Source organism: Salmo salar, chromosome 13, assembly GCF_965601325.2.
Source record: "Salmo salar chromosome 13, fSalSal1, whole genome shotgun sequence".
Lineage (NCBI taxonomy): Eukaryota > Metazoa > Chordata > Actinopteri > Salmoniformes > Salmonidae > Salmo > Salmo salar.
The window spans coordinates 45382634-45399448 of NC_138303.1; the positions used below are offsets into that span (position 1 = coordinate 45382634).

General features: G+C 43.4%; 1 protein-coding gene across 3 annotated transcripts in view; it reads right to left on the minus strand.

Annotated features, from left to right (window-relative positions):
- Nucleotides 1-1034: 1034 nt before the first annotated feature.
- The window catches only part of LOC106567013 (adenylate cyclase type 6), an 80774-nt gene continuing 64993 nt past the window's right edge, over nt 1035-16815 (minus strand). For all 3 annotated transcript variants that reach the window (XM_014135782.3, XM_014135781.3, XM_014135780.3), the window contains exons 12-23: nt 16118-16265; nt 15727-15824; nt 15337-15424; nt 14970-15086; nt 14546-14704; nt 14252-14427; nt 13813-13881; nt 12142-12274; nt 9113-9376; nt 5772-5976; nt 5257-5381; nt 1035-3793 (exon numbers count right to left, since the gene is read on the minus strand). In XM_014135782.3, coding sequence (XP_013991257.2) covers nt 3656-3793; nt 5257-5381; nt 5772-5976; nt 9113-9376; nt 12142-12274; nt 13813-13881; nt 14252-14427; nt 14546-14704; nt 14970-15086; nt 15337-15424; nt 15727-15824; nt 16118-16265 — 1720 coding nt within the window. In that variant the 3' untranslated portion in view covers nt 1035-3655. The remainder of the gene's footprint in view (nt 3794-5256; nt 5382-5771; nt 5977-9112; nt 9377-12141; nt 12275-13812; nt 13882-14251; nt 14428-14545; nt 14705-14969; nt 15087-15336; nt 15425-15726; nt 15825-16117; nt 16266-16815) is intronic.

Below are 16815 nucleotides of genomic sequence, written 5' to 3' on the forward strand. Positions count from 1 at the left end.
ACATTTTGGTGGAGGAGGAATAATGGTCTGAGGTGGTCTTCATAGTTCGGGTTAGGCCCCTTAGTTCCAGGGAAGGGAAATCTTAACGCTACGAACGTTCCAACATCTAGTGGAAAGCCTTCCCAGAAGAGTGGAGGCTGTTATAGCAGCAAAGGGGGACCAACTCTATATTAATGCCCATAATTTTGAAATTAGATATCCAACAAGCACATACTTTTGGCCATGTAGTGTACCTAGGTCTACACTATGCCTTTAGGCCTACTCACATCTAGTCTCCAGGGTTGGGGTCAATTCCATTTAAATTCCACTGAATTTAGAAAGTAAACCTTAATTATAATTCCACATTTTCCTCATTGAAAAGCATTGAAGATAATTGGAATTGGATTTTCAGTATACTTCCTGAATTGACTGGAATTGAAATGGAATTGACTCCCAACCCTACTAGCCCTTATCCACCATCCTGACCACTGTGCTCTCGTTTAGTTTCACTTAAGGGACAAGTTCACTTTCTTTTGACCAAATCTGTATTTTGGATGTATATGAAATGTTAAAGGGAAAGAAAAGGGAAATGGGGATACCTAGTCAGTTGTGCAACTGAATGCATTCAACTGAAATGTGTCTTCCGCATTTAACCCAACCCCTCTGAATCAGAGAGGTGCGGGGGGCTGCCATAAATGACATCGAAGTGTCCAGACACTTTATTTTTTTGCAATTTTCACTTGGTTTTAAGAAACTTAGCCCACCAGCGATAGACTTCCCCATGCTTCTATAACATACCATTTACATCTAAAACACAGATTTGGTAAAAAAAAAAAAAAATGTTAAAAAGGGAACTTGTCATTTAATCCATATAGCGAAACAGAATGTTAGCTCATGGGATCAGGATCGTGGAACGAGGCTAACTCCATCCTAAAACCCATCTATATACATAGATATTCTTGTTACTTGCAGTTATTATTACTGTATAGTTACATAGGTATAGGGGTGATTTAAGGCATGGTACCCATTATTATGAACATGACATTACCAATAACTTATCCAACGTATTATTTTAATAAAATGTGCATTGCAATAAAACAGCAGAAAAACACACAGGCCTAGATTGCACATTGATTAGGGGAAGACACTGAATAGTAACATAATAATAAATAAATGATCATCAATAACACAAAACAGTAATGTATTGATTTCGTTTTAAGGGGAAATCAAACCATTTAATTTCTTCAATTCTGCTATATTGTTATTTTTGGAATGGAAAAACAAACAAACAGTATTTTGTTGGCCTTTCAACTCAAATACAGTAAGAAACTAATGGGAAAAGGATGGGGGGGAAAAAAGAAAAAAGTGGGAACAAAACAACTTCAATCCGAGATCCATTCCTTCCTACACACAGGTTGCTCAGGATCAGCAGGCTCGTGTTCATTAGGCTTGTGTTCACAGTAGGAATCCGTTTTGCCACGAAAAACCTAAACAAGCCATTTCGCATTTGACAAGTTCAGGTACTGTAGCACCTCCCTGTTTCACTTATTTTCTTCCGTTCCTAATGAACATGACATAGGTCGAGGAAGAAGATAGATAGACAGAGGCCACAAGTCACCACGGTAGAGCCTACATACTGTAACCTACTCCCTTGTACAGTACAGTGAGCCTCAGTATTGGCGGGATAAGTGGGATCAAGGGAATTAACCTTAATTTCTATTCAATAGCAATAGTACTTCCCATAATACAGAAGTAGCTCTTTCCACGTCCCTGTCCTGCCCTGGGAGCATGTATTGGCACCATTAAAACTAGTTTTCTGGGAATTTCTTTCAATACAAGCCAGATGATGTTTGTACCACAAAAATAGTAAGTAGTAGTAGTTTCACCATAGACATACAGTATATTTTTGTACATTCATAAGATGAGTTTCAACTACTCCTTTGGGGGGGTAAAGAGCTTCTATGTACTAAATACCAATACTATCTGATGGTGTCAAATACTATAGAGTACAGATACTACCATTATATGTACCTCTTATTTCAAGTTAACAGCTAGTGTTCATGCCAGGTAACTTTTGTGTATTCTCCTGTACATGTAACATTGCACTGTAGGCTATAGGCCCAGCGTGTGTAGATAACCACCTCCTTTAAACACAATCCAAAATCAATTTGTGGGCTTTTAGACATTAAGGGTTGGAATGGAATTGTGATCATAATCACAGACAAAATAAACGGCATGAAGTAAAGGTGATATAAACAAAATCAACAAACATCAATCAGGAATGAACACACAACTCCAAAGCATAAGATATAAAAATGACACGCATAAGCCTTGCAGCATCAATTTGGCACATGTGCGGTCCAAAATGGCACCCTATTCCCCATGTAGCGCACTACACAGGGAATAGGGTGTCATTTTGGACGCACCCCCACTTGTCATACAGAATCCTTAAAAACCTCACAGTGAAAAATTATGCCCCTTTAAAGATAAAGAACAGCATACACTTAGCCTCACACGCACACACTTATTTCATATAAAACATCTCACAGCAATGAAAACACTCATTCCGGTACCGTGGTAGCAATGCAGTTGTTTGTTTGTCCGTCACTAAAGTTTCTGTTTTGGCTTGTACCCCAAAAATACATCTAGAGAGGGAATGTCATTGATGATACATAGAAAAATGAAACCACAACCTTATGTGGGTTAGAATTAGCCTGCACACAATAGAGGCCCTGAAAGGAACACCGAAATCCAATCCAAGGCTGCTCTGCGTGTGTGTGTGGTCTCTCTTCGTTCACAGTGCACAATCAAAGACACGATTTCTCAGCTCTCCTTTTCATATTTGCAAGCACATCAAAGTCAAAAACAATAATGTGTTCGCCACTATCAAAGACAATGACGTTGTTTTCCGTGGCCCTTGTTGTCAAAAGTGACAAGAAAGAAAAAGCTGAAAAAACAACAGGTTTGCAGTTGTTCAATCCGCTGTCATGTCAGTTGTTCCTTCTGCAGTCATTTCAAACAGAAATTGGTTGATGCGTGTAGCGTCAGTCCCTCATAATTAAACATTTGTTCTTTGGTCATTGTCATCCTTCTCATCCTCTTATCCTTGAATATTTCATATAATACATATGTAGTTTTTGTTACAAGGTCGTCATGACAACAAAAAAATCCATCCATTTCAGTGAAAAATAAATAATAGCGCCGGATGTGAAGTATTTGCTGTGTAGCTCACAACAAAACAAATATAGCCTTTTGTTCAGTAATTTCCTTCTAAGGCAATAGGTCTTCACTATAATTCGTTCATTATATCTTTCAAGTAGCTTCGTGTCAAAAGCCTTGAAGTGAGAACAAAATTCCTGGTTTGCGTCCCATATGGCACCGTATTCCCTATACAGTGCACTAATTTTAACCAGGGCCCTGGGCTTATACAGGAAGCCATTTGAGACCCAAACCTAAAGTAGTGTGCATAAGAATACATGATTGCACACACACACACACACACACACACACACACACACACACATTTCCTTCAGGGCTTTGAACTGTTTCTTTTTTTCTCATCTCTCTCCCTCCTCTCGCTCTCTTTTATCACACACTCACTCCCCCCTCTCCCGCTCTCTCTCCCTCTCTCTCCTCTTCATGTATTAGCAGCCAGCGGTAGTCCCGTGACCGTCTGTTAACTGCCCTGGGTACCATTGGGACCGCTGGTCAGGAAGTAGGTGGTCATCTCTCCTTTTCCCTTCACCTTGACCAGGCCTCTGTGGTCGAGCTGGTAACCTTTGTTTACCAGGACATGGTACAGGTCTGTGGTCACCTGGGAAAAGACAACACAAGGACACGTAAGTGTGTGTGCGCGCGTGTCATTCGACACAGAGACACTCCACCTCGTCTCCACAGACAATGTCAGCCACAGCTACACAGCAGCTATCCTAGAGTTTTCTGTTCTATCTAGGATGACCAAGGCGCTACACGGTGGAAGGAAAAGTATATGATGACAATTGTAGCGAAGGTTGAAGTGGAGAACTTGGTATCTGGTTACAATTCTTGTTCCTTGTAATAAATCGTAGTTGCAAAATGCTGCGCTGCAGTAGGGTTTTATATTCAGCAGGTGGCAGCACTGATCATAGAGGACGGAGGGGACACAATCTATATTGTGGACACCCATTCAAATTAGTGGATTCGGCTATTTCAGCCACACCCGTTGCTGACAGACAGGTGTATAAAATCGAGCACACAGCCATGCAGTCTCCATAGACAAACATTGGCAGTGCAATGGCCTCACTGAAGATCTCAGTGACTTTCAACGTAGCACCGTCATAGGATGCCACCTTTCCAACAAGTCAGTTCGTCCAATCTATGCCATGCTAGCAACAACAGCAACAACAGCTCAGCCGCGAAGTGGTAGGCCCCAAGCTCACAGAACGGGACCACCGAGTGCTGAAGCGCGTAAAAAATGTTTTGCCTGTCCTCGGTTGCAACACTCACTACCGAGTTCCAAACTGCCTCTGGAAGCAACATCAGCACAAGAACTGTTTGTCGGGAGCTTCATGAAATGGGAATCCATGGCTGAGCAGCCGCACAAAAGCCTAAGATCACCATGCGCAATGCCAAGCTTCAGCTGGAGTGGTGTAAAGCTAATCGCCATTGGACTCTGGAACAGTGGAAACATGTTCTCTGGAGTGATAAATCACGCTTTACCATCTGGCAGTCCGATGGACGAATCTGGGTTTGGCGGATGACAGGAGAACGCTACCTACCGAATGCATAGTGCCAACTCTAAAGTTTGGTGGATAGCGGTCTGGGGCTGTTTTTCATGGTTTGGGCTAGGCCCCTTAGTTCCAGTGAAGGGAAATCTTAACGCTCTAGCATACAGCAGAAATGGTTTGTCGAGATCGGTGTGGAAGAACTTGATTGGCCTGCACAGAGCCCTGACCTCAACCACATCGAACGTCATTGTGATAAATTGGAACGCAGACTGCGAGCCAGGCCTAATCGCCCAACATCAGTCCCCGACCTCACTAATGCTCTTGTGGCTGAATGGAAGCAGGTTCCCCATGTTCCAACATCTAGAGGAAAGCCTTCCCAGAAGAGTGGAGGCTGTTATAGCAGAAAAAGGGAGACCATCATCCAAGGAATTACATTGACAGATTAATATAGCATTTAAATAAGTTTTAAATGGGTGAACATTGTATGACTCTCAATGACATGTCTAAAATACAGTGCATACCAAAGATATGTACAATAATTCTTAATATCAGGCAAAGTAGGTGTATCTACTTGTATGCAGTCTGGGACTCCTGTGCTGTCCATACGACTGGCCACGTTGACAGTGTTCCCCCAGATGTCATACTGGGGCTTCTTAGCCCCGATCACCCCTGCCACCACCGGACCCATGTTGAGACCTGCATGAGGAAACAAGACACAGTCAACCTGCCTGCCTGCATTGCACCACTTCACCCATCTAGAAGTAAACCTGTAAATTCTGTCCTAGAGGGCTGCAACATGTGCCGGCTTTTGTTCCAGTACAACGCATCTGATTCAAATAGTCAACTAATGATAGACGACTGCAGCCCTAACCAGAATTGATTCTTACTCTGTGTGTTGTCTTTTCAAAGGGACACTTTGCCACACATGTAATACCACTCATCTATCTTCATCTGGAAGTTATTGAAGGAGTATTTGTAGGTGTACTTCATCTGTTCCCTGAGTCTCATGGCTAGTCCTACTCCTAATACTACTACTACCACCATCCCACCCCACCGGGGATCTCTACTATAGGTCCAGGGACTCACCTATCTTCATCTGGAAGTTATTGAAGGAGTGTTCGTTGATGTACTTCATCTGTTCCCTGAGTCTCATAGCATAGTCTGCCAGAGCCAGGATGTGTGATCGTCCCTCACGGTCGTAGGTAGAGTCGTTGAGGCCAGAGGCAGCCATGTAGGTACTACCGATGGTCTTTATCTTTTCCAGTTGACGGAAGTTGTCCTCACTGATGATCTGGGCGGTCGGGGGGTAGACAAAAGCGAGTCATCGGTGGAAAGGGAGAGAGTTACAAGCAGTGCCAAAACGCACACAATAACAAACCGTACTATAATAGCTGGGTCGTTCCACAAATAGAGTACATTTTGCATCCCTTTGATATGTTAGGTAGAAATTGTGCACCAATATTGAACTTTAAAAGCCTGTAATATTAAATGAATTCCTGTTTAAAATAGACCACATGAAACATTCAATAAATTTGATTTTTTATATGAATATAGCGGCATTTTGTCCCTCGTCATGTTTTCCCGACTTCTAAGAAGATTTGATTTAACTCTAAAATTTGAAACTATTCCTTTAAAAAAATAATTTAAAACATTGAACATATAATATTCAAATCATAGTGTAGGTGAGCTGGTTCTACTATTGTTGGCAATTTTCTGGTGTTTTGAGGTGGAAAACTGAGCACGTCAGGCATAACATGTCAAACCATAGATAGATAGCCTTAGGGCTGACCCCAATTAGTTGACTGGTCGATTGTCTGCGTGTTAGGCTGTTGGTCAACCAACATTGTTTTAGTCTAGCAGTAACAAATATATATACAGTACCAGTCAAAAGTTTGGACACACCTACTCATTCAAGGGTTTTTCTTAATTTTTACTATTTTCTTACACTGTAGAATAATAGTGAAGACATCAAAACTATGAAATCACACATGAAATCATATAGTATTTTATATTTGAGATTCTTCAAAGTAGCCACCCTTTGCCTTGATGACAGCTTTACACACTCTTGGCATTCTCGCAACCAGCTTCACCTGGAATGCTTTTCCAACAGTCTTGAAGGAGTTCCCACATATGCTGAGCACTTGTTGGCTGCTTTTACTACACGCTGCAGTCCAACTCATCCCAAACCATCTCAATTGGGTTGAGGTCGGGTGAGTGTGGAGGCCTGGTCATCTGATGCAGCACTCCATCACTCTCCTTCTTGGTCAAATAGCCCTTACACAGCCTGAAGGTGTGTTGGGTCATTGTCCTGTTGAAAAACAAATGATAGTCCCACTAAGCCCAAACCAGATGGGATGGCGTATCGCTGCAGAATGCTGTGGAAGCCATGCTGGTTAAGTGCGCCTTGAATTCTAAATAAATCACCCACAGTGTCACCAGCAAAGCACCCCCACACGATCACACCTCCTCCTCTATGCTTCACGGTGGGAACTACACATGCGGAGATCATCCGTTCACCTACTCTGCATCTTACGAAGACACGGTGGTTGGAACCAAAAATCTCAAATTTGGACTCATCAGACCACAGGACAGATTTTCCCCGGTCTAATATCCATTGCCCAAGCAAGTCTCTTCATCTTATTGGTGACCTTTAGTAGTGGGGTTTTTTCAGCAATTCGACCATGGCCTGATTCACGCAGTCTCCTCTGAACAGTTGATGTTGAGATGTGTCTGTTACTTGAAATCTGTGAAGCATTTATTTGGGCTGCAATCTGAGGTGCAGTTAACTCTAATGAACTTATCCTCTGCAGCAGAGGTAACTCTGGGTCTTTCTTTCCTGTGACGGTCCTCATGAGAGCTAGTTTCATCATAGTGTTTGATGGTTTTTGCGACTGTACTTGAAGAAACGTAAACATTTCCGGATTGATGTTCCGTTAAATGTTCCGGATTGACTGACTTTCATGTCTTAAAGTAATGATGGAATCCTCATCTTTTACCAAATAGGGCTATCTTCTGTATACCACCCCTACCTTGTCACAGCACAACTGATTGGCTCAAACACATTAACACCTGTTAATTGAAATGCATTCCAGGTGATTACCTCATGAAGCTGGTTGAGAGAATGCCAAGAGTGTGCAAGCTGTCATCAAGGCAAAGGGTGGCTACTTTGAAGAATCTCAAATAGAAAATATACACTTTTTTGGTTACTGTATGATACCATATGTGTTATTTCATAGTTTTGATGTCTTCACTACTATTCTACAATGTAGAAAATAGTAAAAATAAAGAAAAACCCTGGATTGAGTATGTGTGTCCAAACTTTGACTGGTACTGTATGTATATTTGCGCCCATCTCAGTGATCTAATCCATTGCAGAGACCAAGACTAAAAACACATTTTAGTTTAATCCGAAAATGTGGTCGGAGCCTCCAGAGGCATGCAGAGGCCAAATCAAGCTCTGTACCACCTCCCAAATGTTGTAACAATGCCGAGGGTTCTGTATTACTCAGCATTGACATGATTGGTTGACGGTAGGTGGGGGCGGTACATCCTGTAGAAAACACAAACTCACTTCCTTTACAACTGCTCCGCACTGCTCCACGAAGCTCAAGAAGTATGTATGCCCTGACTTCTGCTGAGGCCGTATCACCGTAAATGCTGCATGGCCAATTCAGACGTCGGATTGACCATGCGCCCAGATGCACTTCTCTCTCCAGAATGCGCTCTTTCTCGCCAATTTGTGCTCATTCATTTTTTCATAACTTCATTAAACTGTTTAAATGAAAATGTGCATATGAAAACCATAACTGGCACTTAGATCGGTATAAATGGTAAGACATATTGGAATTTCACATGAGAAAAGGTTGCCGACTCCTCGTGTAGACTATTACCGGCAACTTCAGGAGAGTGATGGCAGAATCTGCTAAAGCCAGCAGGAGCAGAATAGTTGGGTCAGGTTACATTTTTTTCTTCGATTGGTCGAAAGAACAGACAACTAGATAAGGCTAGATTTTTAAAATGTATTTAACAGTTTTTGTGAAGCTTGCATACAGTTGCCCCTTCCTGTTGCACACAGCAAGTTTCCATTCCCCCAGTGATGGAGATTTATGGCTGATTTAAGATGAAAACCTCAACCCTGTTACGGTAAACCCTGTCAACACTTACTAGTCTTTTTTTTAAATTATTAACCCCTTGAGATGAGTAAATATGTTTTTTTTTATGACAAAATGTTCAAAATTAGGTGCAAGTTACACTACCCAAAATGTACTCTATTCATAGAACGACGATCATGTACTCTATTCATCTGCGACGATCTCGTTCGGTAATCTCAAAGACTCCATCCCCTCGTTGTCTCTCTGCCCTCCCCCATTCCTCCTCTCCTCACTCCCCGACCTTTCCCTTCCTTTATACAGATTATTCTCTCTCACCTCGTCAAAGTCGGCGATGATCTCGTTGAGCAGCCTGAGACACTCCACTCCCTCGTTGTTGGCCTCCAGCTCCACGTAGAACTCAGAGAAGTTGGAGATGGAGGCGAACATGACGGCCACACACTCACAGGACTGGTAGTAGAGCTCGTCGTTACGCCGCTCCCGCGCCAGGAAGTGGGCGGCCACGTCTTTAGGCAGGATGTTGTGGAGGAGGCGGCGGTTGTAGGCCTGAAGCTCCTCCATCTCCTCTTTCTCCTCTGTAGCCTGGAGGGGACAGACACCGGAGAATGGGGAAATGGTTTGTTAAAAGAGATGAGGAAGTGACTAAATGACTAATAGGGCAACCTCATTGCTGTCTGTCTATAGGTATTGAGAGGAACCGAAAATGCTGATTGGCGTTTAGTATTCCACTGAACGTAGACCAGAGTCGAGATTAAAAGTCACTCTGCTGCAACCACTATCTACAGAGAAAGGCTGAGATCTGCTGAGTGATGTCACCAGATACAACAACCGAGGCATGTGGACTCTACCTGCTGGACGTGTGTGTGAGGGGGTGCCAGGTCCTACCTAGCTTCCAGAGGAAGTCGAGGCGTGTGTGTGTGTGTGTGTGTGTGTGTGTGTGTGTGTGTGTGTGTGTGTGTGTGTGTGTGTGTGTGTGTGTATGTGTGAGGGATGTGATTTATTTATTTTTTGCTGCCGTTTATCCAACTGTTAATGACGATGATGCAATGGTGGAGAGTCGACTCTCCAAAATAATTTATTCTTTGCACAGACCCCATTTCTGAGTGTCAAGATTCAGTATTTTTTAAACAGAGGAGACTGATTAGTTGCCGTACTTCAGAGAATACAAACACTCGTGTCTTTCATAGCAAGCTAGCGAGGGACGGAGAGAGAGGGGAGGGGCACAGGGGCACAGTATAGACAGGTCGGCCACCAGGCAGACAGAGTCAGAACCGTGCACTAGGCCTATCTATCAGCAATCAAAAGGTGTGTCTCGCAATGGAATGCTGTATCTTGCAATTTCTTGGCTTGCAATGTCTCGCAACTTCAGTAAAGCAGAGCCTAATATCAATGAATAAGTTAGGATATTTTACACGCAACAGACCGAAGACTGAACACACACTCGCACCATTAGCATTAGTGGGAACCAAGACTGTTCTCAGGGCAGGTCTGCCGGTTTTGACTAGCAGAAGTGACTTTTCGTAGCAGGTTAGGAGAATTTATAAAGCAGGTTAGGGAAATTAACCTGTTAGGGCTAGGGGGCAGTATTGACACGGCTGGATAAAAAACGTACCCGATTTAATCTGGTTACTACTCCTGCCCAGTAACTAGAATATGCATATAATTATTGGCTTTGGATAGAAAACACCCTAAAGTTTCTAAAACTGTTTGAATGGTGTCTGTGAGTATAACAGAACTCATATGGCAGGCCAAAACCTGAGAAGATTCCATGCAGGAAGTGGCCTGTCTGACAATTTCTTCCCCTTCTTGATTATCTCTATCCATTACAAAGGATCTCTGCTGTTACGTGACACTTCCTACGGCTCACATGGGCTCTCAGAAGGCGGCAAAAAGCTGAATCGTGGCTTTGCAGGCTCTGGCTGAAAAAAAGTAGCGCGTTTGGGTAGTGGCTGGTTACAGTACTGTGAGACTCAGGCGCGTGCCCGCGTCGACCAAATGCTTTGTTTTCTTTCCTCTGTTTACCTATACGGAGATTCCCGGTCGGAATATTTTCGCTTTTTTTACGAGAAAAATGGCATAAAAATGGATTTTAAACAGCGGTTGACATGCTTCGAAGTACGGTAATGGAATATTTAGACATTTTTTGTCACGAATTGCGCCATGTTCGTGACCCTGATTTACCATTTGGGATAGTGTCTGGAACGCACGAACAAAACGCCGCTATTTGGATATAACGATGGATTATTTTGGACCAAACCAACATTTGTTATTGAAGTAGCAGTCCTGGGAGTGCATTCTGACGAAGACAACAAAGGTAATCAAACTTTTGTAATAGTAAATCTGACTTTGGTCAGGGCTAAACTTGGTGGGTGTCTAAATGGCTAGCCGTGATGGCTGGGCTATCTACTGAGAATATTGCAAAATGTGCTTTCACCGAAAAGCTATTTTAAAATCGGACACCTCGATTGCACAAAGGAGTTCTGTATCTATAATTCTTAAAATAATTGTTCTTTTTTTTGTGAACGTTTATCGTGAGTAATTTAGAAATTGTTAGTAAATTCCCTGGAAGTTTGCGGGGGGTATGCTAGTTCTGAACGTCACATGCTAATGTAAAAAGCTGGTTTTTGATATAAATATGAACTTGATTGAGCAAAACATGCATGTATTGTATAACATAATGTCCTAGGTGTGTCATCTGATGAAGATCATCAAAGGTTAGTGCTGCATTTAGCTCTCTTCTGGGTTTTTGTGACATTATATGCTAGCTTGAAAAATGGGTGTCTTATTATTTCTGGCTGGGTACTCTGCTGACATAATCTAATGTTTTGCTTTCGTTGTAAAGCCTTTTTGAAATCGGACAGTGTGGTTAGATTAACGAGAGTCTTGTCTTTAAAATGCTGTAAAATAGTCATATGTTTGAGAAATTGAAGTAATAGCATTTCTAAGGTATTTGAAAATCGCGCCACGGGATTCAACTGGCTGTTGCGTAGGTGGGACGAATTCGAATTCGAAGCCCAGAGAGGTTAACGTGGCAGGTTAGGAGAATTAACATGCCAGGTTAGGAAAGGGTTAGCTAAAATTGCCCCAGACGATGCAACAACCAGGCCATTCCTGAGAACTGTCTTGGTTTCCACTAATGCAATGCTACCAGCACGAGGGAGAGAGGAGTGGGCAGACAGAAAGAACCATGGTGTGCATAGGTCTTGGTAATCTGTATCTCTTGTCTTTTTCCCCCACAAAAAACCTTTGTGGGGAAAAAAAGAAAAAAGGAACTTAACGTTAAGGATCCCAGTTTCTAAATGTTCACAACCCTAGTAAATGTGTATGTGTGTGGTGCCAGGTCCTACCTGCAGCTTCCACAGGAAGTCGAGGCGTGCAGTGGACTCAACCTGCTGAGCGTGTAGGTACAGAGCCAGGACGAACACCGTCAGGATGACAGGGGTCATGACCTTTAGAGACACCTTGGTCACACTCTCCTGGCTGGGGGGAGGGAGACAGGATGACAATCAATCAATGAATCAAGCAATGAATCAAGCAATCAAATCAGTGGAGGTTCCTTGGAGGAGGAAGGGGAGGACCATTTTCAGAAAAATACAAATAGTGAAACATTAAAAAAAGCTCATTTCCATCCTCCTCTGGGTACATTGACTTCAATACAAAATCTAGGAGGCTCATGGTTCTCACCCCCTTCCATAGACTTACACAGTAAGTATGACAACTTCTGGAGGACGTCCTCCAACCTATAAGATCTCTTGCAGTATGAACTAACATCTTGTCCATCCAATCAAAGGATCAGAGAATAAATCTAGTACTGAAAGCATACAACTACAGCTAGCTAGCACTGCAGTGCATAAAATGTGGTGAGTACTTGACTCAAAAAGAGAGAAAGAAAATATTTGAAAAGTTTAACAACAATATAACAATGCTTAACAAAAAATAAGAAGCAGCAGAGACAGAGAGGTAGCTATATTTCATGTTTTTTTTCCTTTTTAGTTTACCTTTAGTTTAGCTAATGCAGATGATTTAGCCTACTCAACAACCTGACTCAAACAAAGAGGAATGCTGTTTATGTTAGCTAGCTGGCTAAGGCTATCCAACACCGCAACTCTTCTAAGGTAAGCTTTCAGTTTTAGAAATGTATTGCCACTGGGGCCTGCCGGTTTAACTGCTAAACTGCTTGTGCTACATGTACTGCGTGATTTGACACATGGATTGGATTGTGGGTGTACTAACGCGTTAGTTCTAGTTTGTTGACTATGACGTTAATATGGTGACAATGATGTATGCTCTAGCAGTAACCTTATGGTATAAAGGTTTGGTTCGGAGAGGTTTTTTGATGGAAAAGTTAGAGAAGGAGAGCGCGTAGATGCGAGAATGACTTATACAACGAGCAAAGCGATGATGCTGTATGTGGCTGCTATGAAAGTGAACTGTGTTTGCGGGTGATCAGGGGTGTATTCATTCCGCTGATTCTGTTGCAAAAAGTTTCTTAATTAAACACACCTACCTGAATTTGTCCAATAGAATCTCTTGTTCTAGTTGATAATGTAATGTTTTGCAACTGTTTGGACTAATAATTACACCTGCTAGATGCAGGCAAGAGTGTGCAAGGCGGTATTGTTTGTGTCACTGTATGTCACCTTGATTTCTCCAATTTGTCTATCGACCTACGTTACAAACGTTCATTTGTAGGCTAGGTTGTAACAACCCCATGATTGGTAGGTATACTGTAGGGGAACATTTAGTATCATGTACTGTAGTAGCCTAGACCTATCGCTGTTACACTGAGCTGGGTGAATGGAATATATGAGGCCATGCTCATAAAATTAAAATTGGTCTCCCTAATCTTGATGGGCATGAACTGCCACTGTAATCAATCAATCACACTCCTGGCTGAGGGGGAGACAGACGGAGGATGGACTCAGTCTAAGAGTAGACACGCACACTAACATGGACATGGTAACAGTACGCTGACCAAAATACTAAAAGAGAAGACCAAAAGATAACATTGAACTTACCACGTCTCTGTAACTGTTTCATTGAAACTAGGAAACCAATCTAGAGAGTCATTCAATGGTGTGAAAGAGCTAAGGGCAAAAACATAACACAAATTGATTAAATACCTTCAACACTTGACAAGAAATTTGTGCTTTGCACACCAGAAAGGTAGACACAAGTTCACATTGACTAGAATTGTATACTTGCGCTCTTAAGCTTGTAATGTGGACTGCAACGTGATTCAACCTGCCTTGAGTACCATATGGTCAGGGTTTGCACTTTCGGGACTATTCCATGCAACTTTATCAACTAGTGCAGCTTAAGTATTTGAACGAAAACAAGTACTACTTGAACAAATACTATGAGGTGGGCGAACAGTAGGCTACAGTTAGTGACAGGGTGTGTGTGTGTGTGTGTGTGTGTGTGTGTGTGTGTGTGTGTGTGTGTGTGTAAACTCACAGGGTGTTGGCGGTGAGCAGCAGATCTGCGTTGTCGAACAGGGCCACCTGGGGCCACTCCACGAGCAGCAGGAAGGTGACCTGGATCAGCACCATAAGGGCCAGCTTGCCTATACTGCTGATGTGGAGGAACACACTGCAGGCCAGCAGGGTCAGGAGAACACTGTAGCAGAAATACTGGAGGAGGAGAGGGGGGGGGGGGGGGGGGGGGGGGTGTAGCAAGTTATAACAATGTTATTACATACAGTGTTCACACCACACTCACACCACCCACTAGCGTCCCTGCTGGGCTCACCTCAGGGAAGTGGCATGGCATGGGCTGGCTGGGGCACAGGGTCAGTCCGTCCTGTGCCGACTGTGTCAGGTTGTGTAGTAGACACAGAGTCACCAAACTGGAGGACAGGTTACGCTCACGCACCACACAGTCCACCAGGCCCTCTCTGTCACAGGTAAACTAAAGGGAGAGCTACACATGTCAACCAACAGAGAAACCCAAACACACGGATGTCAAACTGAACTACTACCGTTGTAGGCACTATTGGGAGAATTATTCACAATGTTTGCGCAACACGGCACTCTATCATCTTCTACTGATAGCTTGTCACAAAAACCTATGCCACAGTACCGTACAACGTTTTAAAAAGGAAAATGTTTAATTACCTGCAATTCTAACTGCACTGTTATTGTACATGAACGGGAAAGCAAATAGTGGTCCCTACCATGTTAACGAAGGCAGACATGAAGAGGAGTATGATGGTGAGGACCCCCACCAGGGTACTATTGGTACGAGACTGGACGATCTTCTTAGTCACCGTCTGCAATGCAGCCGGGAAGAGCTGGGAGGGGGAGGGGGGCAGAGAGACAGAGAGCGAGAGATGAAGAAAGAGAATAATTCATCTTAGTCCTCCTCTTAGATAAAAAGATACAGCCTGCGATCTGGGGAATATGTTTAATGGTCATTTAAATTCTATTTACACACGGATTCTTGAAGAATATAATGCATCATCATAACAAATGGCAACTTTTGGCTACATTGTTATGAAAGGGTGATTATACGATTAGAAAATGGTGGCCCTTGTCCCGTACCTTGATGCAGGAGTAGATGGCACAGATGAAGAGGATGTTGACGAGGATGATGAAGATGCTGATGTAAAGACCCAGCATCAGAGGAGTGCTATGGAGAAAAAGAAGAATACATCTTACCGGAAGTCACATACTGCACCAAATTCAATTTACCATAGGCTACTATTCAGTACATTACTACATGAATTCAGTACATTGTCTTTGATGGGTGTAATACAGTTAAAAAGGCTGTCCCTTATTTGGTCCTTTGAGCCGGCTACCCCGTAGCGGTTCAACCAGACCAACCAGCAGCCTAGTTTAGTTCCACACAGGTAACAATTAGAAAGGTTAATAAATACAAAATAAAATACAATGAGAAGAGAGGTTAGGTATAATTAAAAGATATTGACTTACTGGGGGAAGATGATAATCTGGATGAAACAGATGAAACAGAAGACTAACAGACCACAGGCCACGTAGCCTCCAAAACGATCATCCACCTTCTTAGAGTACTGAAAACATCATCGGGAGAAGGAATAATACAATTAGTGGTTGTGTCACTATTAGCTGCAGCAGCAAGCTGCTAACACAATAAGGAGGACCACAACGGGGGGGGGGGGGGGGGGGGAATCCTTCAGGCTTTATTGTGCTTTCTTTATCATGTTGTAACGTATGTGATGTCTCCTGGTCTGGAGTGGGTTTATATGTAGTTTAATAGTCAAATCAATCAATCAATCATTGACTCAATCAGCCAATCACAACGCATCATACTGAATTTAAACAGTGTTAACATTTCTCCTCTGACCTTCTTCTCCAGGTCTTTAGTCTGGAAGGTGAGGAGGAACTTCTTGACGTGGTCTTTACGGAGTTGGTCTATGCTGCGGGCGTCGATGGCTCGGCCCAGAAACTCATCCACCTCATCCTCAGGGTTCAAGGCCTCTTGGGCACAGCGGCTACAAACAGGGAGATAGGACAATAGACGGGGTCACGGAGACAGACAGACAAGGACAACAGACAGGGTCACGGGGACAGACAAGGACAACAGACAGGGTCACGGGGACAGACAAGGACAACAGACAGGGTCACGGGGACAGAGAGACAACAGACAGGGTCACGGGGACAGACAGACAACAGACAGGGTCACGGGGACAGACAGACAACAGACAGGGTCACGGGGACAGACAGACAACAGACAGGGTCACGGGGACAGACAGACAACAGACAGGGTCACGGGGAAAGACAGACAACAGACAGGGTCACGGGGACAGACAGACAAGGACAACAGACAGGGTCACGGGGACAGACAGACAAGGACAACAGACAGGTTCACGGGGACAGACAGACAAGGACAACAGACAGGGTCACGGGGACAGACAGACAAGGACAACAGACAGGGTCACGGGGACAGACAGACAAGGACAACAAACAGGGTCACGGGGACAGACAGACAAGGACAACAGACAGGGTCACGGGGACAGACAGACAAGGACAACAGACAGCGTC